Source organism: Larus michahellis, chromosome W (assembly GCF_964199755.1).
Source record: "Larus michahellis chromosome W, bLarMic1.1, whole genome shotgun sequence".
In the NCBI taxonomy this organism is placed as follows: Eukaryota; Metazoa; Chordata; class Aves; order Charadriiformes; family Laridae; genus Larus; species Larus michahellis.
Window position 1 is genome coordinate 4606507 of NC_133929.1, and position 25653 is coordinate 4632159.

Genomic DNA, 25653 nt, shown 5'->3' on the forward strand with positions numbered 1-25653 from the left:
TTTGTTTTGCAGGTTAATTATGCAGCACTTGAAAAATGGAAAGGTGCAGCTTCACCTCTGGTCAGCAGAGGTAAAAACCTCTCCATTTTCCTTTATCATCGTGGGATACTCTTTAGGCAATCTAAATGAATAAAGACTTGCCACTTTGAGATGAACACAAGATCAAGTGTACCAGTTAGGATTTCACATTCACAGTACATAAGAAAATACACATGGAAAGAAAAGTAAAGGGTTAACTTAACAAGGATTTATTCACAGGAATACATGTAAGTAGAGAGGAAAAAAAAAACCCACCCAAAAAAACAACCATCAACAGAAAACCTAAACAAATGAAATGAAGAGGATCCAAACCAACTTTCACTTCATAGCTTTAAACTTGCACCCTTGTACATTTAACTACATCACAAAGGGCCACCAACATGCGCTGATACATTGTAGATACCCTGCATTACATTCATTAACTTAAACATCTCTAAGATCATGCTGTGAACAAAGAGAAAGCATAAAAGGTAATATGTTGAGTGGGAATAAACACAAATATAGCAATCATGTCATCAACTTCTACAATTGTCTTTATGTGCCAACTAACATTTATGCAGCCTTTAACGGGTCTTACCATGTAACTCATTTTTAGAGATTCTGCTAAAAATCACTAGTATATAACCATGCAGAAAGCACATCACACTGACAGCACAGAGGCAAATATTTTGCAGTTTATCAGCTTTCCACATTGTGCAGGTTACACACAACACAATATCAATCTTAATCTTAACAGATCCTAAAAAGGTATTTCAAGGCCTAATTGTTAACCACAGTACTTTATATCTATAATCTTAATAGAAATAAGATCCACAGAATCTCAGAAAAGGAATTTTAAATGCAGGGCTATATTGAATTGGTAAACAGCAACACAAGACTGGTGCAACATAGGTAAATGTATACCAATTTCACTCTATGTGATGCAAGCATGCTACTTTCCCACTCATTTAAATTATTTCTGATCACTATGAGCCAGAATGCATGCCTGAACCTTAAACTGCACATTAAGACTAATGCCTTACTCTAGAAATTAAATCTAATTAAGTACAATAACCAAATCATATCCACTACTTTAATTTTTTTTAAATGTAAAAATTAAGATGTCAATCTTTCCTTTGAAGTGTCCCTCCCCTTACCCCAAAAATGAAAGGAGTGACTCATTTGGCAGTTTGCAGGTTGCTTCATTTTGTCCAAGTTAACCTTTATTAATTTACGACGGGGTTTCTATATTATACACTGCAAGTGCCTGCTCCTAATACAGACACAAGCTGCATTTTAACTGTACTAACTTAATTTGTTTAGTTATTCATTAACATGCAAATTACTTAGGAATCCCATCAAGCAGGATGAAATAATGTAGAAAACCCTTACTTAAAAAAAACCCCAAACATACCAACAAAAAACACATAAAAGAAAAAAAGAAAGCCTTTTACTTTTTGTGACCCCCATTCTTAGGTTTCCTTTATTGTGCACAAAATAGTTTTCCTCTTTACGTTTTCCTATGGTTCAATCATATGGTTCTTATTTTGGTACAATTCCCCACAATAGTTCATAATGTGCTGTTTTGTTAATAGATTTTTTTTTCTTCTTCACATCCAATGCAGAGTTGTAATAGGAGACAGATTTCCACCCATAAAGGCTCCAGATGTTAAGACATTTCCCAACATCGACTTAATACAGTGACGGCAACACCTCCCTCCCACCCCTCCCAGTAGGGTTGGGATTGTACTGTATTCCCTACTGGTTTACCCTTCCCCCCAGTAAAGGGTAGTATTTTCCCTGGGTGCAGAGGCTCCCCCATAGTCTCCCAGACTGAAGGACCTGTAAAAGAAAAGACAGAGGTATAGTTAAATCTTACCTTGAACCGTAACTGACAGATCAGTACATAAACAAAGAGCTTTTTTGCCTTTTTTAAGCAGCAGGTGCCAACCTTTAACTTAAAAATGGATTTATGTCTAGATTTTCCCTTTTAAGTCTGTTTAAGAAAAGAGCCCATTTATACCAGATAAATTATTATTCATGAAACAACACTGTATACTTTAAAGCTACACTGATAGTTCCACTATTGTGGCTAAGCTTAGATTTAAGATAAAAGCAGTCCTATATATTCTAACAAGCTTTTGCCTTTTTAGTACAAGATTATGAAGTAGTTATGACATTGAGAAAGAATATTAAACATACCTTCTACTGACCTAACAATTTTGCTTTTAGGTGGATTAAACAAGATAGCCATAGTGTCTTCTCAGTACAAACTGAGAATAATTGACAATTTTACCACTTTGGATTCCTCTTCATTAAGATGAAAAAAACCACTTATTTCAGAACTAAAATGCCCTCATTTATAAATATGCAAATGTTTGAAATAGCTTTATTCCAATCAAAAAGGTAATTCAAACAATTTCTTATCTCACTGACTAACAAATCTTAGGCTGACTTTTAAATAGTTGTCCATTCAACAATAAAACAGAATTGCATTATTCACTCCCATAATTTCAGTACAAAAATTCTAGAGCAAGTATCAAATTTATATAAAAAGATTGAATGCATAAACCTAATTTGCCCTCTTTTTGGGGTAGTATAATAATCTCTTCACAGTATCACATTACTTTACATGTGGGAGCTTTGCTTTATACAGTATGCACAAACAGCATACAAAGCAAGGTGGTATAATAATACAAGTATTCTAGAATGCACAATCACTGTTCTTTGCTGAAGTTGAATCATTCTCTGGACAGAAGTATAACAATTCTGAATTGGTGTGTAAAGTGGAACATGGCAATAATAAACACATCAGCCTCCCCAAAACATCAAGCTCTACAGTCAGTAGAGTTACAGATTAGCATAATATCCTTTATTCAGTGCAAATATCATCTAGTATGTGATTAGGAATGTATTTTACTTCTCATGGCTAAAGCATCTTAACAAACTTGCTTTCCTATCCTAGGGAAATATTCCTGCTTAGACCACATCCATCATCTACTAATTCATAAGACATCAAGGAGTCTGCAACTTTAGTATGATGGCTTGAGGATTACAATCATCATTTTGATTATTAAACCTGAACAGGCACTTTGTTACACCTACGCTTCCAACCTAATCTTGATACAGTACTGTGCATATCATACACACACTCTCTTTCTGTAAAAATAAAAGAACAGTCAGAAAACTGCTTTTGCTACAGCTACCACCATTTAGGTACGCTATCTTTTTTTTTTTTCTTCTTCTTATAGGAAGGAAAGATGTCTGTTCCAGCATATCTGAAAAATTTTAGTCTAGTGAATTATGTTTTGTATACTGTAAACAGGGAGGAAGTCTGTTATACAGCTCTGTTTACCAAGGAAGATTTGTGTGCTTACCTCTAATTATGGGACTGCAGTTACAGTGCATAAGGTTAAACTCCATAGTAAGCTGCAAGGCGCTCTTTTAAGGGAAGAGGAAACTGGTCAGAGAAACGCCTCCAATTCTCATCCCCAACTTGATTTTTAAATCCATGAAGAATCTACAAATTACAGTGGGGGGAAGTCAAGATAATCATTAAACAGCAGATACATGATCATTATTTACTAGCAACATATACAGTAAGCCACAAACTTCTGGATTGTCCATTTGAATTCCCCAGTTTAATATTTAAATGTTACTAAGAAACAAAGGAAGTCTAGTAATGTCTTTCTTAAAAAAAACACCACATTTCAGTAAAGGGTGACATATAGAATATAGCTACCCATACAAATTAGTATAAAATACATAAATATATATTCTCTTCTATATAAATATACATATGTGTGTGTATTTTTAATAACTATGGTGACTTACAACCTATAGTCAGGCCATTTCAGAATGCTAAACATTTTATCAATTGACACAGTTTACATGTTAAGATTATTGTATTCACATTTATTTTTTAAAAAAACTGTAATATGTTCTGGGAGGAAAGCTGAGACAGAACCACCACCAGCATTTGGCAGAGTTAATGCCTGTCAATTTTAGCAAATACAAAAGCATCCTGTGAGAGCTGTGTTTTTTCCATGGCACCTGTAGACAACTATTACTAAAAAGGAAGCTATTAAAATCTTTTGTGTTTTGAAAGGTATCCACAGAAGTCAAAAGCCAGCATAAGGGGGAGGGGAGAAATTCTACAGGTTTTAGTCTGGACCCTTCAACGTAATAAATTAACTGAAAACCACAAAAATTGAATGATGCTGTCAAAAAGGTTCTAGTATTTTAGCTTGAAAACAGCAGCTTAAAAGGCAAACATGCGAAAGAACAAAAGCAGATGAAATGGCTCCTGCTAATATAAAATAATGCAGAGAGTCTCTAAAGTTTTGGTTTGTTTTTCTTTTTTAAACTTAAGGATACCGAACTTTGGAAAAGTCTGTCATGAAAACATCCTCACAAAAAAGGGAATGTCAAAGTTAAAGCTCACTGTACTGAGTACACCCTTAACACAACATTCTCAAGCAGAGCTGTTTTTAAACAGCATGTAGCAATAATAACATTACAGCATCACCAGTTAATTTACTGCTTTCCTCCCTGAAAGAGACCTTTTACAGGCATTCACCTCTCTTTCCTAACCCAAAGAGTCTGATTAGCCAGCTGCCAAGAAACTACCAAAAAAAAAAATCTAAGAATGTTCAGGTATGACAAAATGAACACTTTTTAAAAATAATCTTCCAGTACAGTTTTGGCTAGTAAGCTTCAGCTACAGTCTTCAGATATCTTGCTTTTATAAAACATGATACAATTCACAGAACAGTTTGGGTTGGAAGGAACCTTTAACGGTCATCTAGTCCAACCCCCCTGCAATGAGCAGGGACATCTTCAACTAGAGCAGGTTGCTCAGAGCCTCATCCACCCTGACCTTGAATGTTTCCAGGGATGGGGCATCCACCACCTCTCTGGGCAACCTGGGCCAGTGTCTCACCACCCTCATTGTAAAAAATTTCTTCCTTATATCTAGTCTAAATCTCCCCTCTTTTAGTTTAAAACCATTAACCCTTCTCCTATTGCTACAGGCCCTGCTAAAAGGTTTGTCCCCATCTTTCTTATAAGCCCCCTTTAAGAACTAAAAAGACTGCTATAAGGTCTCCCTGGAGCCTTCTCTTCTCCAGGCTGAACAGCCCCAACTCTCTCAGCCTGTCCTCGTAGCAGAGGTGCTCCAGCCCTCTGATCATCTTTGTGGCCTCCTCTGGACCCGTTCCAACAGGTCCATGTCTTTCCTGTGCTGAGGACTCCAGAGCTGGACACAGTACTCCAGGTGGGATCTTGCCAGAGCGGAGTAGAGGGGCAGAATCACCTCCCTCGTCCTGCTGGCCATGCTTCTTTTGATGCAGCCCAGGATACAGCTGGCTTTCTGGGCTGCAAGTGCACATTGTCAGCTCATATCCAGCTTTTCATCCCCCAGCCTGTATTGTATTGCAGGACCCTGCACTTGGCCTTGTTGAACCTCATGAGGTTCACATAGGCCCACTTCTCTAGCCTGTCCAGGTCCCTCTGGATGGCATCCCATCCCTCAGGCGTGTCAACTGCACCACTCAGCTTGGTGTCGTCAGATCTCAACACTGGCAGCTCATCTACCCATGCTCTTGGAAGGGGTATTTTCTCTCTCAGCTCTAGTGCTCCAAAACCAACAAACCAACCCACCCCAAAACCCAAACGCTGGACAATCCACTAGCAAGAGAAAGACCTCATGGGACTACAAAAAGTTTTTTTCCATTGTTCCTAAAAAGCATAATTATTGTTGGAAAAACATGTAACTGGACTACAGTAATCATGTAATCAGCTATCAAAAACTTCAATGATGAAGTAATCTAAAAAATTTGCCTGCCATCACTGGAATAAAACCTTTGTCTCATTTCTTGCATAGCAAAAACTACAAAAGAATACACTTTAAAAAGCAAGGATCTCCTTATGCCAAGTGACCAACAAACACTGTGTCCATTTGAATGCATTAGATCCCAGATGGATATCCTGGAAACAATCTGAAAGAGAGGAGTGTGGCTTATTGAAGCAAATATTGAACGCTGAAGGACCAGGATAAGCATGTACTGAAACTGCTTTGGACAATTATCACAGACAGAATCCTGAACTTTCTTTTAAGCTTGTATTTGCTGATTCCTTCTGCTGATGCCAGAATACTCACAGCCATGCATTTCCTGACCCTGATGTTCCTTCGATGCCTCTCAGATAACTGGTCTCCTAACTAGGACAGCGAGATGTTTGTCTTTGCTCCTCAAGATGGGATTCAAAAGTTCTAGCTTCTGTTCTGATGTGCACACGTGGCATTACTTGAAGAGAAAGTGCCAATAATGACCCATGATCCAAGTACGTACTTAGAAATATGCTCCATTTTAGATTTAAGAGGACCATTAACTTTTGACATACATCCTTCCTAAAACCAGATATTTCACTTTACAAGAACATATGAGGGGAGCCACACTACTGGTCAGTAACAGCATTTGTTCATGAAACCAAAATAAGTTTATTTTGTTCTGGCTTTTAGCCTAAGACACTACTACCAAAACACAATATGTTACTTTCTGGGTGGATTTTTTTTTTTCATAGAATCATAGAATGGTTTAGGTTGGAAGGGACATTAAAGATCATCTAGTTCCAACCCCCCTGCCCTGGGCAGGAACACCTCCCACCAGACCAGGTTGCTCAAAGCCCCATCCAGCCTGGCCTTGAACACCTCCAGGGATGGGGCATCCACAGCTTCTCTGGGCAACCTGGGCCAGTGTCTCACCAACCTCACAGTGAAAATTTTCTTCCTTATATCTAATCTAAATCTCCCCTCTTTCAGTTTGAAGCCATTACCCCTCGTCCTATCACTACATGCCTTTGTAAAAAGTCCCTCTCCAGCTTTCTTGTAGACTCCCTTCAGGTACTGGAAGGCTGCTATAAGGTCTCCCTGGAGCCTTTCTCTTCTCCAGGCTGAACAACCCCAACTCTCTCAGCCTGTCCTCATAGCAGAGGGGCTCTAACCCTCTGATCATCCTCATGGCCCTCCGCTGGACCCATTCCAACAAGTCCATGTCCTCCTTATGTTGGGGGCCCCAGAGATGGACACAGTACTCCAGGTGGGGTCTCATGAGAGCAGGGGGGCAGAATCACCTCCCTTGTCCTGCTGGCCGTGCTTCTTTTGATGCAGCCCAGGATGTGGTTGGCTTTCTGGGCTGCAAGTGCGCATTGCTGGCTCATGTTGAGCTTCTCGTCCACCAACACCCCCAAGTCCTTCTCCTCAGGGCTGCTCTCAAGCCATTCTCTGCCCAACCTGTATTTGCGCATGGGATTATCTCGACCCACATGCAGGACCCTGCACTTGGCCTGGTTGAACTTCATGAGGTTCGCACAGGCCCATCTCTCGAGCCTGTCCAGGTCCCTCTGGATGGCATCCCTTCCCTCCAGCATGTTGACCGCGACACACAGCTTGGTGTTGTCAGCAAACTCAATCCCAACATCCATGTCGCTGACAAAGATGTTAAATAGTACTGGTCCCAGTACTGACCCCTGAGGAATACCACTCATCAGTGGTCTCCACTCGGACATCGAGCTGTTGACTGCAACGCTTTGAGTGCAGCCATTCAGCCAGTTCCTTATCCACTGAGGGGGTCCATCCGTCAAATCTATATCTCTCCAATTTAGAGACCAGGATGTCATGCGGGACAGCGTCAAATGCTTTGCACAAGTCCAGGTATATGATGTCAGTTGCTCTTCCCTTATCTACTAATGCTGTAACGCCATCGTAGGGAGCCACCAAATTTGTCAGGCACGATTTCCTCTTAGTGAAGCCATGTTGGCTGTCACCAATCAGATCCTTATTTCCATATGCCTTAGCAGAGTTTCCAGGAGGATCTGCTCCATGATCTTGCTGGGCACAGAGGTGAGACTGACTGGCCTGTAGTTCCCTGGGTCTTCCTTTTTTCCCTTTTTGAAAATGGGGGTTATGTTTCCCCTTTTCCAGTCAGTGGGAACTTTACCAGAGTGCCACGACTTCTCAAATATGATGGATAGTGGCTTGGCAACTTCATCTGCCAGTTCCCTCAGGACCCACGGATGAATCCCATCAGGTCCCATGGACATGTGCACCTTCAGGCTCCTCAACTGGTCTTGAATCTGGTTTTCTCCTACAGTGGGCAGTACCTTGTTCTCCCAGTCCCTGCCTTTGTCTTCTGGGACTTGGGCAGTGTGGTTAGAGCCCTTGCTGGTGAAGACCGAGGCAAAAAAGAGGTTGAGTACCTCAGCCTTGTCCTGGGTGATCAGGTCTCCCGTTTCCTTCTGGAGAGGGCCTACATTTTCCCTAGTCTTCCTTTTATCACTGAAATACCTATAGAAGCTTTTCTTGTTGCCCTTGATGCTCCTGGCCAGATTTAACTCTATCTGTCAGGGCTTCAGCTTTCCTAACCTGATCCCTGGCTGCTCAGACAATTTCTCTGTATTCCTTCCAGGCTACCTGTCCTTGCTTCCACCCTCTGCAGGCTTCCTTTTTCTGTTTGAGTGTATCCAGAGCTCCTTGTTCATCCATGCAGGCTTCCCGGTGTTTTTGCCTGACAACTTCTTTGTTGGAATGCATCACACCTGAGCTTGGAGGAGGTGGTCCTTGAATACTAACCAGCTTTACTGGGCCTCTCTTCCTTCCAGGGCTTTATCCCACAGTATTTCATCAAGCAGGTCCCTGAAGAGACCAAAGTCTGCTCTACTGAAGTCCAGGGTAGCGAGCTTGCTGTGTGCCCTTCATTGTTTATTTTATACAAGGCAAACATTCCTTTTGCTTAAATTCTATTGACACTTTGTCTAGGGATGCATTCTTGGCTATCACTGTACATTAGTTCCTTGAATACTATCCAAGAGGGATTCTGAGGAGGGTTAAGCAATCCCAAAAACTTATTTTCAGCTTAAGGAAGATAAACAGATCAGGATACAACTGGAAGATTTTTCATTTGCAATTTTCTAGATATTTCTCAAAAAATAGTAGGCATCTTGGGGGGGAGGGGGGGGAGTCTTGAACCACACAGATCACATTTTCTAGAAAAGAAAAATAAATAGAAAAGAAAGTCTCATGTGGTATAAAAATCCCTGTTCTTCCAAATGCAGTCAAAACATAGTAGGCTGGACATTATGAAAAGCTCTTTGAGGATGATTATCTTTTCAAATAAGATCTGAAGTGAGGTTTTTAACACTGTTAAAAAGAATTTTGGAATAACCTGAAAGCATGTAAGAAAACATAGGTTAAAAAAACTTCATATTTTTATGATGTTTTGTCTGAAAGTTTATGACTTTGCAAGAAAGCCTTCATGACCACAAATACAGTAAGTGCTAATAGTGTAAATAGAAAGCAAGAAAGAAACAGAGGACCCAAAACAACCACAATTCAGATATACTGTCATACTAGAAACATTACCTTACAGAACATGTCTCGAAGATCATCTTTTGGGCTAATCCACGATGCAACAGCATCACAAAAAAAAATAAAGTCCTATAAGATTAAACAATCACATAGGTTAGAAACCTCAATTTATAGGTCTGAAAACAATGCCTGATGTTTGTTCTATGAACTATTCAGGGTATTTGATCCTAGTTCACAACTGCTTTTGGGTTTATGTCTTTATTTTCCAGTTAATTCAGACAATAATGGTAAGTTACTGTATGCTTAAGTGTATGGAAATAGAAATAGCTGAGTGTAGGAATAGCTTTGTTTAATCATGATTTTGATTAAAAAAAAACAAAACCAACAAACACACACCCCACCCCCTCCCCTCCCCACACCACACTTGTCTAATTCTTTCAGTACACATACCGAGTTTGAGAACCAATCATCTTAATAACAATCGACAAACTCAAGACCATGCTTGCAACTCCCTCTCATGTATTTCCAATTGGGAAAAAAGCTGTTGTATTATTTTAAGCAGAGCCAGAAGTTGTTTCTGAGATACACAGACTGTTTATCATACAGTTTCAAAACTAAAGCTACCCCAAATCCCTACGTTTAGTTCATCTGCTGTCATGTGTTACCTCCTACTACACCATTAAAACATCAGTCTTAATAATTAAGTTGATAATACACATGTTTCTGGATAGGAACTGTCATGGTTTCAGCTGGGATGGGGTTAACTTTCTTGCTAGCAGCTGCTGTGGGGCTATGTTTTGGATTCAGGATGAGAGTGGTGTTGATAGTGCACTGATGTTTTTGTTGCTAAGTAGTCAAGGCCTTTTCTGCTGCTCACCCCACCCCACCAGCGAGCAGGCTGGGGGTGCACAAGAGGTTGGGAGGGGACACAGCCAGGACAGCTGACCCCAACTGACCAAAGGGATATTCCAGACCATATGACGTCATGCTCAGCATATAAAGCTGGGGGAAGAAGGAGGAAGGGGGGACGTTCGGAGCGATGGCGTTTGTCTTCCCAAGTCACTGTTATGCGTGATGGAGCCCTGCTTCCCTGGAGATGGCTGAACACCTGCCTGCCGATGGGAAGCAGGGAATGAATGCCTTGTTTTGCTTTGCTTGCGTGCACGGCTTTTGCTCTACCTATTAAACTGTCTTTATCTCAACCCACGAGTTTTCTCACTTTCACCCTTCTGATTCTCTCCCCCATCCCAATTGGGGGGAGTGAGCGAGCAGCTGCATGGTCCTAGCTGCTGGCTGGGGTTAAACCATGATAGAACCAAGGATAACAACTACATAGGAGGAGGGCTGGGACAATGAAGAGTCTCCTTAATTACTCCCTCCCTTTAAGCTGTGTGAAAGAACACATGGACAGCAGAAGAGGGAAATGTTTAGTACAAAATAAGGGATAAGTGAAATGAACTGAAGAATTCAAAACAAGACAGAGGCTCAATTCTTGTGTTTCAGGGAGAAGGATTCCAGGCAGAGGAGAGAGAAATTCACTTTCATTTTCCTCTTAGAAAATATCACATTGGTATAGCTTTACTTTGGAGCTGTGGAGACTAAAGAGCAAGTCATATTCTATTCTTGAGATATGCCATTTATTTTAGAGATGCATCTTCCTTGTCATATTGACTATTTAAGCAATATATCCAAAGTGTAAACAGAAACTTCCCTATTCAAGTTTTAAGAATTAAGGGGTGGTTACTGTTTTAAAAGCCTAGATTGCATTTGAAAAATAGGTTTCAGTATGTCAGCATTTGCCTCAACATAAAAAAGACTAACAGTTAATCGAAGTTCATTATTTACATATTCTTTGTAAGTAAAAGACAAAAAATGAATTTAAATTTCCATAAGTGATAGTTACTGAAGCAGAAATCCTGAAGTATCATGATATATATCAATTGAAACCTAAACATTTTAGCCTCCTTCAAGTCAAAAAAGTAGCTACAGCATGTAATACAGGTAATCAACAACTTTTTCACACACCATATACAGTTTTCACTAAATTTCACATGAGTAAAGAAAGAGTTAAGATCTATTTATGTATCTTACTTGGACTACTCCACTGGGGTTGACCGAGATCATGGTACATATCCCACGGAATGCTGAATCCTTTTCCTCATTGTCTCTTATGTTTCGCAGAGAGGTGCACCTATTAAGTTGGAGAGCAAAACTTATTTAATTCTATTACTTTTTCAGTCAGTCGAGTCAGAACTAGATGACAGTATTTGATGGAATAAGTCACACTGATAAGATTATCTGAAACACTATTTTGAACACTTAGAAAGATACTTGCTACCCAGTCTTTACTAGTATATTCCCATTAGGCATCATCTCCAAAATCTTGCTTTCCTGTTGCACTATATACAGTTAGAAAGTGTGACCTGTATTCCATTAAATACAAAAGAAACATGTATATGAAATATTTATAGAAACTATCATTATTAGAAGCAGAATATATAATACTATCGCAGTATAAATTATGTCAGATACCACTTACAGAACAGTTATTTAACTTTTACAGCAGCAAGCTATTTTATACATAACAAGTCTAGAAACATATTCCTTACAGCAATTCAAGCCTCAGACTGAATTTTAAGTAAAGTAATGCACAGTTTAAATTTTACAGTATTTGCATGCATTGTATTATCATTCTGGTGGATTTTAAAATGCTCTTTTGTAGTCAAGCTTTAACACGCAAGCATGTGACAATCTTATCCCATGCATAAATTAGTCGTTAGCCACAACATAAAGAATACATGACGGTGCTACTAAAAACTCACAAACCTGACAAGATTAGTCACATGTTTGGCAATGATTAAGGATTGAGATTTTGTAACCAACTGAAAATATATCTAAAAGTGAGATAGAAGAAAGAAAGAGAGTGAAGAAAAATGAATAAAAAAAAAAAGATTAAATAATACACACCAGGGTCTTATAAACTGCTGTAGCATGGGGGCCACCTCTTGAGGACAAACGTAACCAAGACGACCAATTGTTATTGCTAAGGTAATGCAATCACGGTTATACACCACCAAACGCCAACCAAGACATGAGCAAATGAGGGGGGAGGAGAAAAAATAAAGAAAAAACAACAAATAACTCAGAAACAGAAGCCAACAGAATCTGTGTATGATAGTAAACACAAGATTTCACCAGTGCTGTTTATTACCACCCCCTAAATAAGAGGCAGCAACATATATGGTATACTCTCCAGGGTAAAAGAAAAATTAAAGAAGAAAATGAGAGAACACCAAAAAACACAATTTAAAATCCAAAGGCTTTCTGATGTAAGCAGTCATTCTGCCCTCTTCAGAATCACCTCTTACAGTAAATTTACCTACCATACACTTCAAAATTTTTATTAAAAAGTATTATTATGGATACTCTTGACAGAAAGGAATTAACCATTTTCAGTTTTAGTATCAAGTAGTCCTAAATGTTTTATTTTTTCAATATTCTGAATTCAAGATTTTAATAGACCTACTATCTATTAGTAAAAATACATTTATAAATACTTTTACATTGAATATATTGTGGTCTATATAATAAACACTAAATAGATTAAACACTTCTCAGAGCACCAAATATTTGTTTTCTTCATAATCTTGTAGAGAATTTAAAGTGGTTGCTAACTCACAGCAACTGACTGCAGAAAATTAATTCTTTAATCCCAATATTTCTCCTGTTCGGAAAAGGCTTCCTCATAAAAGTTGTATAAGAATCTGACTTCTGATACAAAAGCATAAGGGCACATGAAAAGCAAAACCGCTTCTTTGGATGATTAGATAGCATGGTCCTTTCTTCTGAGGGACAGACTGAAGAAAATATCATCATGCAAATGTGTTTTAATGGTGTTTGCTCAACTCACAAAAGATTAATCTTCAGAAAAAGGAGAAGGTGGGGAATAATGTATCAGGATTACTTGAAGCAAAATACATGAATAGTACTAAAATCCAGCAGATTTATATGAAGCAGAGAAAAGAAACCTATGTTCAAGGGACGTACTATGCAACACTAATTAACAGGCATTTGTGAACAGTTTCATGAAACATGCAATAAAGCAGATGATGCTTTCTCCAATAAAAGTTTAGTGTAGGATATACTAGCAGTTTGAAACGTTCTCATTCCCTTAAAGCTGTGGCTCACTGGTAATGTACTATTTTGCCCAGACATTACTCAATTTCAATATGCAGTGTCTCAAATTTTCGGCATATCTAACTTATAAAACTGCATTTGAAGTGCTACTTTCAAATGAAAACACACTTTTAAGGTTTATCTGTAAGTTCTCACAGCTACAGTCTGTACAAGGAATAGTAGTTTCTGTCACAGCTTAACTTTTTGGCATATACTCATTATTTTCTATGCAACTACTTTTACTTAAGGTGGTCTCGTGTTTCCATAGGAGAAGTGTTTTCATGGCTCATTACATAACAACCTAAAGCAGAAAACAGTAACACTCTTGCAGGTACCAATGGCATGCAGCACAATATCCCACAACAAACTTATAAGTACACCGCACTCAACATTTATTTGCAGTTATGCGCATTTAAAGTAACTATTAAGATACTAAAAAAAAAAGTCAGTGTTTGGATGCTTCAAAAAATTCTCTAGCAGTGCTGGAAGCAAACTTTTAAGTACTGGATGCTTCTCAGTTACAGGTATTACACATCCATCATTGTAGATGAAGGGGGTTGGGGCAGGGGGAAAGAAAATTTATATTGCTATATTATTCTATGGTGTATTTCATAACAATTAGTTATTTGCTCCAAAATCACAATTTCAAAAATCAGTGCCTAAAATATGCCAGACAACTAGGCAATTTTTCCTTCAAGTTCGCCTTCCATACTAAACAAGGGGGTGGGGGGTGGGGTGTAGAGAATACTGGAGGAAAAATATGCATTGAAAGAAATCTCTCTCCGATTTATCTCATACTTAGCTCAAAATTATGTCAAGTATAATGACTAAATTATCATTTTTCTTACAAGACAGTTTTCAAACAGAAAAAAGTCAAAAGTTTCTCAATTACTAAAATAGTAAACCAGAAACCTGTTAAATTATTAATAAAGTTTTGCTGAAGTATGGAAGGTGCTCTACATACCAGAACATGCCCTCTATAAATGCAAAAGAAACAAGCCTCAGAAATTCTGATTCAATAAGGCATTTGGGGACTGCTCCCAATTTGGAAGGCAAAGCTGCTGGCCAGAACATAAAAACATGCATGCCACTGAAATTTGTTATTAAGTGACCAGGTAATTATACATAATTTTAGTTATGTTGTGGTAAAACTGCCATCACAGATTTAGTTTTTAGTGCATATTACTACAAATTAATCTTAAAAAAAAGAAGTGCATTTTTTGTAAATTCAAAGAGTTCATTATTTGTTTTATACATGCCAATTAATTTGTTTCAAACACTAGACATAAATATACAGTACACATGTGTAAGGACATGCATATATTAAAATCAGCGTAAAGCCACTAAGTCTTTAAGTGTTACTGCATACATTTGTCATATTGTATACATAAATAAAATTGGAAGAATACCTAAATAGATGACAAATAAATATAAAGTGTTATAAAGGTGAGAAAGCAATAACTTTAATAATCTAGATATATGATAGATGTTTTGCTGCAAGACTGAGACTTGTAAGAACTTCTGCAAAACAGATGGTTTTGCTTAAAAAGTCAAATACAAAGCAATAACATAAGTTCTATGCAATTTTTTAAATCATTATAAAAAAAAGTATCTCTAATTCCCTTCACCATGAATGGTTCGGTTTTTGGGTACCTGTGTTCTCTAACAATGTCTTTGGTGTGTTGGGTCTGTTAATTATTTCTACAAGCTGGTGCAACACCATTGGAATATAAGACTGCATCTCTATACCTGAAACAGCCAAAAAGAAACATTCAAAAGAAAATGACCATTAATATACATAATCTATTTAGATCTGGTACATTGATCTTACTGTCAAGGACAAGAATATCAAATTTAATTTAAATTTTAACATGAAAGTATCACTAAAATTAAAAAAAAAAAGCCAACCCAGACAAACCATTCTAAATGTGCAAAGATTCAAAGAAAAAAATAAATCTTACCCATCTGGATGGAGATTTCTCCAATTGCCCAGGTGGCATTGTTACACACAGAAATGAATTCAGGGTTTAGGTTGGTTCCCAAAATGGGCATGAAATCAGCTAGAAAGAACAACATTTTAAAATCTCATCACACAATACAACCATCTTGTCCCATTACTGTAAGATCACAGGGCGTGTGTGTGTTTAAAATAGTGTAAGCATATTTAAAATTATTGTAAAGCATTATACCTGAATCAACAAGAGCTGTATTTCTGCTATGTATCAGATTAACCTGGATTTTACAACCTAAGTAGATCAATGCAAATCTTTTCAAACTATGATTTAAAAATATTTCTAATGGGCTTTACCTTTATGTAACTCTAGAAACCTTTTTTCTACCCTTCCCAGAGGTGAGGGAAGAAGATGACACACCTGGATAGCTATGTATTCAGCTGTGCTAAAGCCCCAAAGCAAAAAAACCCCAACAACAAAAAAACCTACCAAACACAACACCACCCCACCACTCCCCCCAAAAAACAACAGCCAACAGCAATGAAGCCTAGAAGGCAAATCACAGCCTTGATTAACTTTTAATAAAATATTAGTCACAAAGACAGATTATAACATCTGCCAAATAAATTTTAAATTCTAAGCCTATCCAAGCATTCATTTGTCAAGTTAAGTGTATCTCAAGAGTATTTGAGGGAAGAGACAGTGAATATCATGAAAGTGTATAACTGATGCTACTTCCCTACTGAAATTAAGAACAATACAAAAAAAACCCCCAAAACCTACCCTTTAGCCAAGTCTTCTAATTTCATTATATATAAATTATATGTACAAAAAAAGCTACAAATTCAAGAATTTATCAAAGCAAGCAACTGTTCTAATTGAAGTCTAAGTACATCTGTTTTGCTGTGTTCCAGCACAACAAGAAGCATGTTACGTTATAAAAATCAAGCAGCAAAACGAACTTTTGCACTGTCTACAAAAAGAACACGTCTTAAACACAGTTCAAAGGAGAAAAGACTACAGACCCTTGCTGATAAAGGAAAACAAAAACTTACAACACCATGACAAGGCAAGCCACAGAAAAGGGAACTTAACCATAGCTAAACCAGCCTCTTATCAGTTTGTAAAACATGTTAATTATTTAATATGTAAAAGAAACATACCGATGCAAGGCTTAACATGCTGAAAACACGCCTTTGTCAGATCACCTAACAATGCAAAAGAACTCTGCCGTACCTCAGGCATTTTATCCTAAAGAGAGGAAGAAAAAAACCTGACAATTCTAGAAGTGTTTCCGATTCTCTTAAGAAAGAAAATCCTTGGATTAAACAGGTTACTCATCTCACCTGCATGCATTGGTACATTAGCGTCAGGATATTGCTGCGAGCCACTAGCTGTTCAATGTTGCCTCCAAGTCCTTCAGCTAAACCACTGAGTAAATCAAGAGCCACAATCATGAAATCTTTATCTGGAGCCTCATATTGCTCTGGCTGAGCATTGTGCAACTGCAACAAATAAGTACACATTTTCAAAAAGAGTATTACATTTTCTCAGGGGTATGCATAAAAGTAAAATCAAAACGAACAAACAAATTTGTTTCAGAACTGCAGCTTCATTTAAATAGTCAATCATTAATACTACAAATCTCCCTGCAAACCCATAACTTTACATAGTTAATACACTGGTTTAAGGAGATATTCTGAAAAAATTGGAATAGCAACAGAAAAATACCATGGCTTGCGCAAGAGTCTTCTGCACCAGATTTACACAACGCTGGTACACAGGTTCACAGTACGGAAGAAAGCCAGATTGCAAGGCAGTAGCAACTGATGACAGGCACTGGAATAAAATTTAAAAAAAACCCCTTTTACTTGGGAGAGGTAAATTAAAAGCATTTTAAGTATACCCACAAGTAACTGATTAAGTAAAAACAACCTAGAAAGGCAGTACCGATTAGCTGAGCCAAGGCTACTATCAGCTAATTGTTACTCTCTTCTACGTATGTTAGTTGAGTAAACTTCTCAGAAGCACCTGGTGAGGCCGCACCTGGAGTACTGTGTCCAGTTCTGGGCTCCCTGGTTCAAGAAGGACAGGGAACTGCTGGAGAGGGGACAGCAAAGGGCTACGAAGATGATTAGGGAACTGGAACACCTCTCTTATGAAGAAAGGCTGAGGGATTTGGGTCTCTTCAGTCTGGAAAAAAGACGGCTGAGGGGGGACCTTATCAACACTCATAAATACTGAAAGGGTGGGTGACAGGAGGATGGGGCCAGGCTCTTTTCAGTGGTGCCCAGGGACAGGACAAGAGGTAACGGGCACAAACTTGAGCATAGGAAGTTCCACCTAAATGTGAGGAGGAACTTCTTTACTTTGAGGGTGGCAGAGCCCTGGCACAGGCTGCCCAGAGAGGTGGTGGAGTCTCCATCTCTGGAGACATTCAAAACCCGCCTGGATGCGTTCCTGTGTAACTTGCTCTAGGTGACCCTGCTCTGGCAGGGGGGTTGGACTAGATGATCTCCAGAGGTCCCTTCCAACCCTATGATTCTATGATTCTAAGCAGCATCTTAGAGGTGGTCAAGAAAGTTCATATGAAGACTGTTACTATAATTCAGCTAGCACTTACACTAAACTTCAGTATCCTGATGATGTACAAGCCCTAACATAACCCAAGAGATTTCTCTAGAAGTGTTTTCCTGCTTCACACTTGGAAAGTACAGAGAATAGACTACATGGTCTGGTTCATACATTCAGCCTGTCTGATAGTTTTAATGGAGGGATGAAGGGAGAGCAAGAAGAGAAGACAAGAACAACAGGGGGATGGAACAATTTTTTTTTTTTTAAAGAAACCCAAAGAAAACACTCTAGAATGGCAGAAAAAAATATCTAAAAGATTTCTTCTAAACCTAATGACATTTCCTCAGTCACAAGATTTTCTCACTACAGTCATATTTTCTCCATAATGGGAAATATCCAACACTGTCAGCTTTTATAGTCACACTTCCTAGTGGGAGCATCTTTAGTAAAAGGGGCAATTCCTAAAAGAAGTTGATAAAACATATTCAAATTTTAACATTTACCTCTAATAAAGGGAAGAGATCTTTATCTTCATCCTTCAACATGTTCCACTTCTGGATTAATGGAGGCATTAGCATCTGAATATATTCCTGTTTAGGATGAAAATGCATCAGCTACTGAAACACTTCATTGCATACTAGTTTATTTCAAAGTTAGAAAATTGATATATTAAGAATTGATATATTCTACTTTTTCAGCAAAAGAAAATTGATATACTGCAATTCAATCATTGTTGCAATATGAAGTAGTAGTTTAATATTAGAATTTACAATTTATGTCTTAAGATTTTTTGCTGAGGCACATAAGTACCTTTGCAGAATGAATCTATTCCTCCAGGTTTGGCTTCAGTCTAGCAACTTTTAATAGCTGCCTGGGTTGTTACAAATCTATAGGATTGCCTCAGGGCCTACAGAAAATGTTTTTACCAGCAATGCAATCTGGCTGTGCATCTGCCATCTGCTTTTCTCAACCATCTCCCATTGCCCTGATGCTACAACCCTATCCTCCCAAGTTCCTGAAACCTCTTCCTCAAGCAACTACCCATCCTTGAAGAAAGTAATTTTCTATCCCTCCAGAAGGGCGCACTTACCAATTCCGTATAAAGATGTTGCATCTTCCCTGCCACTGCTGTCACAGTCACAAGGACATTAAGCAAGGCACCCCTGTAGTACTGTTGCTCCCAGAAAGCATTCAAAGAGCCAACAGATGCTGACAGATAATGCTATGTCCAAAGATACAATATTCTAAATGACTGAAGAAAGTCCCACCATCACCAGGAGCTCCCATTTAGCTTCCTCCTCGTGCTGTCAAATGTCAAGCTGGCCAGGGCCAGAGAGAGATTGGAAAAGATGTCTTTTGATGGTGTGGAGTCTTAGATGGCAAGTAAAATGCCATGGCAACAACCCAAATGGTTTTATTCTAGTGTGTCTATGTCATGTGAAGCACTATAGAGAAATAAAGCAAATTTCAATAGCCATCATAAGATGCACGATATGTATGCATATCCTATTAATGAACATATGTACACTACAAAAAACCTACTATATTTGCCTGTGCGTTATCTGTGCTTTGTCCAAAGGATTCTGCGTTTTTATATATAAAATGCACATCTGTCCTGCTGTCTGATAAAGCAATTTCTAATGATGATGTGCTTCAATACATTGGAAAGACACACAGAGCAGCTTACTGAAAGCGGTTACAAAAAAAATTAAAAAATTCAGTCATTAGAAATTAGCACACACACCCCACCAATTTCTTTAAAGCCCCATTTCATATCTATATTGATATATGTATCTCCTCTGAGCTGAAAAATTCTGAGAATGAGGAAAAAAGTCACAATAACGAGAAATACATTTCACAAGCCACCACACACACAACTGTTTATTGGGAAAATTACATGCAGTCTATGTATTTTATATGTAAATAATTCTTATTGAAACCTACACAGAAAGGTCAGTATTTCTGTTTTATAACATGTAAAGCACGCTACAAAACCCACCGAACCAGTTTTTCAATATACGACAAATGCTTCTACAGAGCATAAGGTATACTCACTGGTTTATTTAGATGATGTCCTACAGAATCTGCTAGTGTTCCTATAGCATCATAAAGAATGAGCAGGTTTTTATGCTGGTATTTACTAAATGCGAAGACCAAAGTGTCAAGTATATACGCAAGATAAGGAACAAGCTCTGTACAAGCCTCCTCTTCTAGAGTAGCAAAGGCACTGAATGACAAAAAAACCACCCCAAACAGGTCAGTCAGTATCTTGGAAAAAACAAAACAAGACCACCCCAAAACACCCCACACTACCCATTTATGTTTAAACATAGAACTATATTTAGTCCTCAAATTCATCTAAGGTATGTTTTTAAAATGGTATTACTGAGACAAACTCAATCTATTTTGATTGAACACAAAGATTCAGCTCTTATATTGCAATGAGCAAAGTTTAAAAATATTCCTGTAAAACCTGTTATGCATACCTGTTACAAATCTAATTCTGCTTTATGAAGAAACTTTCCTGGCAGTCAGCTGCGTACACTCCTGCCCCATGCAAACTGACACGTAAAAGCTTTATTTGCTGAGTTTCCTGCACAAGAGGTGTACCCATTCCATTATTGGTGTGTCCAATAATTTTATTTTTATTTTTATTTTTTTTAAATATCAGCAGACAAGGGGGAGAAGGGACTCTTACCTCTAAGGATCTCCTTTCAAGAGAAAGGGAATATCCCTTGAAATAACTGTAACCCAAATGTTTTGGTAATCTTGAGATAAATATAAACACCACCACTAATGCAATGAAAGTTTTCCTTTGTCATCAGTACTGACCTTGTTTATAGGCATATAAAAGACAGATTTCTGGTCAATGAAACTTCAAATATTGAAAATAAACAGGTGTCATATACAGATAATTTCTTTTACTGTAATAGATTGTTTAGTTTGGCAATTCATATACTCTGAAAACAAACTGGACAGTACAAATTATCTGTTTTCATTTTATTACAACTCGCGGTAATTTGTAACTACTTTAGAAGCAGCTGAACCTACTCCAATTCAAAAGGAAAAAATAAAATACTTAAAGATCTAGAAATGGAGTCATGCATTCATCAATAAAGGCATTAAAAGTTTCCCATGAAAAAGCAGTGTCATGGATAGTGCTTTTTGTTTAAGCTTTGGCTCACCTGCAGGCAGCTTCTTGTACTCTCTTGTTGCTATCCAGAATACGCTTTAGCAACTCAGTCATTAATGGCTTCAAGTATGTGTCTGGGGGTTGACTAACTACCCAGTGTGCATAGCGACTAAGAGTCCAGCATGTAATGGAGCGCACAAGAGCCTTTTTGTTAGAGAGGCACTGAATAAGGTGAGGGATCAGCTCAGGAAGATATGGAATCATACCCTGCATGCAGCCTAGAAGGAAAAATATAGCTATTACAGTACAAGAATTAGAAAATGTAATAGAACTTTTTGTTATTTCCTAGAAGGGACATATTTTCATCTTCTAGCATGTAGTAATACATTTTAACAATATACAAAGCAAGTCTATCTAATTTATGTTAAGTCCTAAAAAGAAAACTCACCATAAACAATAATTAAAATCCCCAATCAAATTTACATTCATTTTAACTACATTTCTACTTCAGTGCTTCCCCAGTCTCCAGAAATTCTTCTTTATTAAATCAAGTATAGCAAGAACATCCAAATAAAATTAGTTTATAAAGCTTAGAAGTCTTATGCCAGTCTACTCAGAGTGACCAAGACAACAAGAGGAGAAAGATTAAGCCTTGAAAACAAATCATCATATCATTAAAAAGGATTCCTTAAGAAATTTAATTTTCTTCTTGTTTTCTCCTAATACCACACAAATACTGACCAGCAATAAAAGCTACACACTTCAAGTCAGCAAGGGCAGTAATACACTGAGATTTGCCAGAAGTACTAACTTTTACCTTGCTTGACCTGAAATCAAAACCAACAAAAAAAGTTTTCTGACAACAAAGAAAAAATATGTTCACTAGGCACTGTAGGAAAAGATAGAAAATCCAGGCATGGACCCAAACATATTCCTTCAGTTTGCAAAACGGACAGAGATGCTGGAAATAGAGGCATAAAGCCAAGCCTGGAAGTAAATACAAAGAAATGGAAGTTATCACATTTATATCAGAGAACCATCCACAAAAAGTGGCTAAGTGCACTGAAGTCACAGGACCGGTTTTTGCCATTTCTGAAAACACTGAATGAAATGTAAGTCTCAATGTCCTGGTTTGAGGTAAAACAGAACCAACTTTCTGTTCAGCAATTTTATTTCTTAGCTAGGCCTCTTCTAACTCTCTGAAATTAACAGCATATTGTGTCTAAAATGGTTTGTTCAGAGTGATAAGACAGTTTGTGCCAAGGAATGGTACGCAGAGAGGCTCTTGCTTAGACTTACTGCTATAACAACCAAGGTCAGCTAACATTGTTATTTGCCCTGTTGGAGGGTCGGAAGAGGAAAAGCGTAGAGGGGTCCCACCTGCAGGGAGGAGTGGACAGGACAGGAGACCAAAAATTGACCAACAGGGGTATTCCATCCCATCTGCCCCACGCTCAGTATAAAAGCTGAGGGAGCAAAGGGTCAACTCTCTTTCTTCAGTGGCTGATGTCTGAGGAGGACCCTGTCTGTTCATCTGCCTTTGATCCCGATCCGTGTGTTCCTGACTCCAACTCTGGAACCTGGTTCCCACCCATCGCTGAGTCCAGCCTGGGACTTCCCCAGTGCCTGACAGTGACATCATCCTGGGAGCTCAATATGGTTTTGTATATACTGTATCTATTTCTTTATTTTCCTTTTTATTTTATTCTTTATTCATCAAAATAGTTTAGTTTCTTCTAAACTCATTAATCTCTCTTTATCTCTCCCCCTCCTCCCCGTGCACGAGAGGCTGGAGGGGAGCATCTGTCGCCAGCCATTGGCCAATTTGGCCAAAACCATGACACTCAAATTTATTAAATATTCCTGTTGTATCAAATCGAAGTGGTACTTCATGAGAGACCAATAAATATATCCTGCAGATTTAAGAAAGAGGAATAAAAGAAATCATCTAAGTTATTTAGCTTCCGAAACATGCACAGATTTGAAAATGAAAAATTAAACAAATAACTGCAGTCACCAACTAATAGATGTAGAGATTAAACCAAATCAGCTAAGGATGTATACTTGTTTGCACAAGTAAGTTCACCTAGAAGGAATCAGAGCGGCTTTAGAACCAATCAAAAATTCAGCAACCTGATGTGCACTGTTGCCTTACCTTCAGCAATTGCTCCAAGAACAAGGATACCAGATTCTTTAACTACCCATTCGGGATGGAAGAGCAATTCCTTCAAAAGGGGCAAGATGTGTGGCAGAAGTTCATCACGAAATACATTAGCCAGGACATCTAGAGCAGCAGCAGAACATTTCCCTGAGGGGAATTAACAGTGTTAATCTCTGCTTATTATACAAGCAGTTGTAGTTAGACAGTGTAATCCTGATTTTAACTTTGAGCTGCCAGGGCATTAGGAGGAAAGATACTTCAATTTCATTACAATACACAGGGATACACTGTGCTCTGGTACAAAGCCACCACTCTTAGAAAGCCAATTTTGCATCATTTTTATAGCCACTAAAAGGACTTATACACTGGGGATATTAAAACACTCACTGACAGGAACCACACCATTATGTAATGTATACAATGCTGCAATATAATTTCAGGATGGCGTAACACTGCGGAAGAGTGACATGAATGTAACATACCGGAGAAACTAAGGGGAAATAGCCTAAAAATATTAGCAATTGATTAAAAAGACAGTGTTCAAACATGATCCATGTCTCAAAGCAAAAAAAAAAGGAAAAATCATCAACCTCTAGAGACTGAAAGAAATTTGCTGACCTCTGCTCTGAGCTTTTATATCTTACTCCTAATTCTGTGATGCACCGATACAATGAACACCACCTCGAAATTTGTTTTAAAGTTTTTAATCTCATATTTTTAGCACACAAAAGGTCATAAAAGAACAACTTCAAAACATGATTTAGAAATCCTTACTCTGGTTTTCTGCTGTGGTGCTGTCATGTCTAGACAAATAATGCTAAGATGGATTTATAAAGAATGCTCGTATTACAGAAATTATACTGCACATTTTTGCTTATTATGATCTCGGTTCCTTCTTAATCTGTCAGAAATGACCCAAGTGGAACAAAAGTATATACAAGACAGGTAATCAGGCAAAATATATGTAGCAAATGTAACATGCAAAATTCCTAAACTGGACCTAAACTGCTAGTGAGCCCAAACAGAACACAGATAAGTTTTCAGATGGGAGGTAGCAACTACTAGAATAGATAATAAATACAAAACTTTTTCTGCTCTACTCCTAGATGATGTCCAACAGGTTTGAATAAAACAAAACATGAGCCCTCAATTCAGAGCAGATCTCCACTGCAAAGCAATAATAAATAGCACAGACTCCCCAAGACCAGCACCTGCTCCTTTCAGCTAAGACTGTTTCAGCTTTCTACTAGAGGAAAGAAAGGTGGGCTCTCATATTTAGTTACCAGGTCTCATTAGTAAGCAATGCTGCTAATTGTCAGGGTGTGCTGATGTTTCCTCTCTGTTCAAACTGGAAGTCAAATATAGAACACTGGATAAGAAATAAGGCATACAATTCTGAATTTCAGATAATCCAAATTCTCTCAAGTCCAGATGGCATATATCAAAACAGATTTCTTAACTGTTCTGTTCTCTCTCTTTCCTAGTCAACTTTAGCTTCCTCATCATCTTAACCAAAACTGTGGACCACAAGGTGCCCTCAGTCATTTCAACTACATTTTTCAGAAAATATGTATTTAATTCTGCAATCTCTACACTCAATGATGACTACAAGAACAGCATTATAAATTTAAAGCTATTAAAAAAGATACTTTACAAAAGCAAGCATATTTGTGCTTATTTTCTTCTAAAATAATAACAATAATTTTAAAAGCTTAGATATGTCTCAAGGTTGTTTGATCCATAAGCTTCAAGGTACATTCATCTGCACTACATCTGAACTACTGGTAATGGCTGTCAGTAGTAGCATGTTCAAACGAAGGAAAAAAATTTAAAAAAAAAATCAAAGACAAACCAGATTTAGAGGGAAGACTGAAGTAAAAGAAAGCATTATTAAGCTTCCTCAAGCTAAGAACAATGTGTAAGACTTTTTTTTTTTTAATGAAGTTAAACAGATGATCCATGATTTGTATTATCTTGTAGAATTAAAATTCAAAATCCAAAGCTTCAGTTGAATTGCATCCAGTAGATGTTTGCAGCTCTATCAGCCATATTTGAAATAAGCTTACAGATGGTTAGCTTTTGTCAATACAGTTACATAGCCAAAACATCACCTGAAAGACTCCCCCTCTGTCCCAACCACCAATTATATCAGCAGATAGTTCTTTTTCTGGTCAAAAGCAAAGCCTCAGTATTCCTATACACAAACTCCTCTTTTTACCGTGGTTCTTGTATTATGCAAGTAGCTATATTTTAAAACATTTTACACATTACTTTG

The 25653-nt window shown here is 37.9% G+C and overlaps 1 protein-coding gene across 13 annotated transcripts in view; it reads right to left on the reverse strand.

Moving 5' to 3' along the window:
• Window positions 1-226: 226 nt before the first annotated feature.
• The window catches only part of LOC141735684 (transportin-1-like), a 104884-nt gene continuing 79457 nt past the window's right edge, over window positions 227-25653 (reverse strand). For 7 of the 13 annotated variants that reach the window (XM_074568769.1, XM_074568763.1, XM_074568767.1 and 4 more), the window contains 14 exons: window positions 23373-23525; window positions 21270-21495; window positions 20140-20311; window positions 18588-18674; window positions 17242-17349; window positions 16857-17015; window positions 16674-16761; window positions 15520-15618; window positions 15212-15307; window positions 12350-12425; window positions 11474-11573; window positions 9437-9511; window positions 3396-3538; window positions 227-1860 (listed from right to left, as the gene is read on the reverse strand). In XM_074568769.1, the coding sequence (XP_074424870.1) occupies window positions 3431-3538; window positions 9437-9511; window positions 11474-11573; window positions 12350-12425; window positions 15212-15307; window positions 15520-15618; window positions 16674-16761; window positions 16857-17015; window positions 17242-17349; window positions 18588-18674; window positions 20140-20311; window positions 21270-21495; window positions 23373-23525 (1547 nt within the window). In that variant the 3' untranslated portion in view covers window positions 227-1860; window positions 3396-3430. Of the gene's footprint in view, window positions 1861-3395; window positions 3539-9436; window positions 9512-11473; window positions 11574-12349; window positions 12426-15211; window positions 15308-15519; window positions 15619-16673; window positions 16762-16856; window positions 17016-17241; window positions 17350-18587; window positions 18675-20139; window positions 20312-21269; window positions 21496-23372; window positions 23526-25653 lie in introns of those variants that run through there. The other 6 variants (XM_074568770.1, XM_074568772.1, XR_012584810.1 and 3 more) reach the window with 4 other exon arrangements.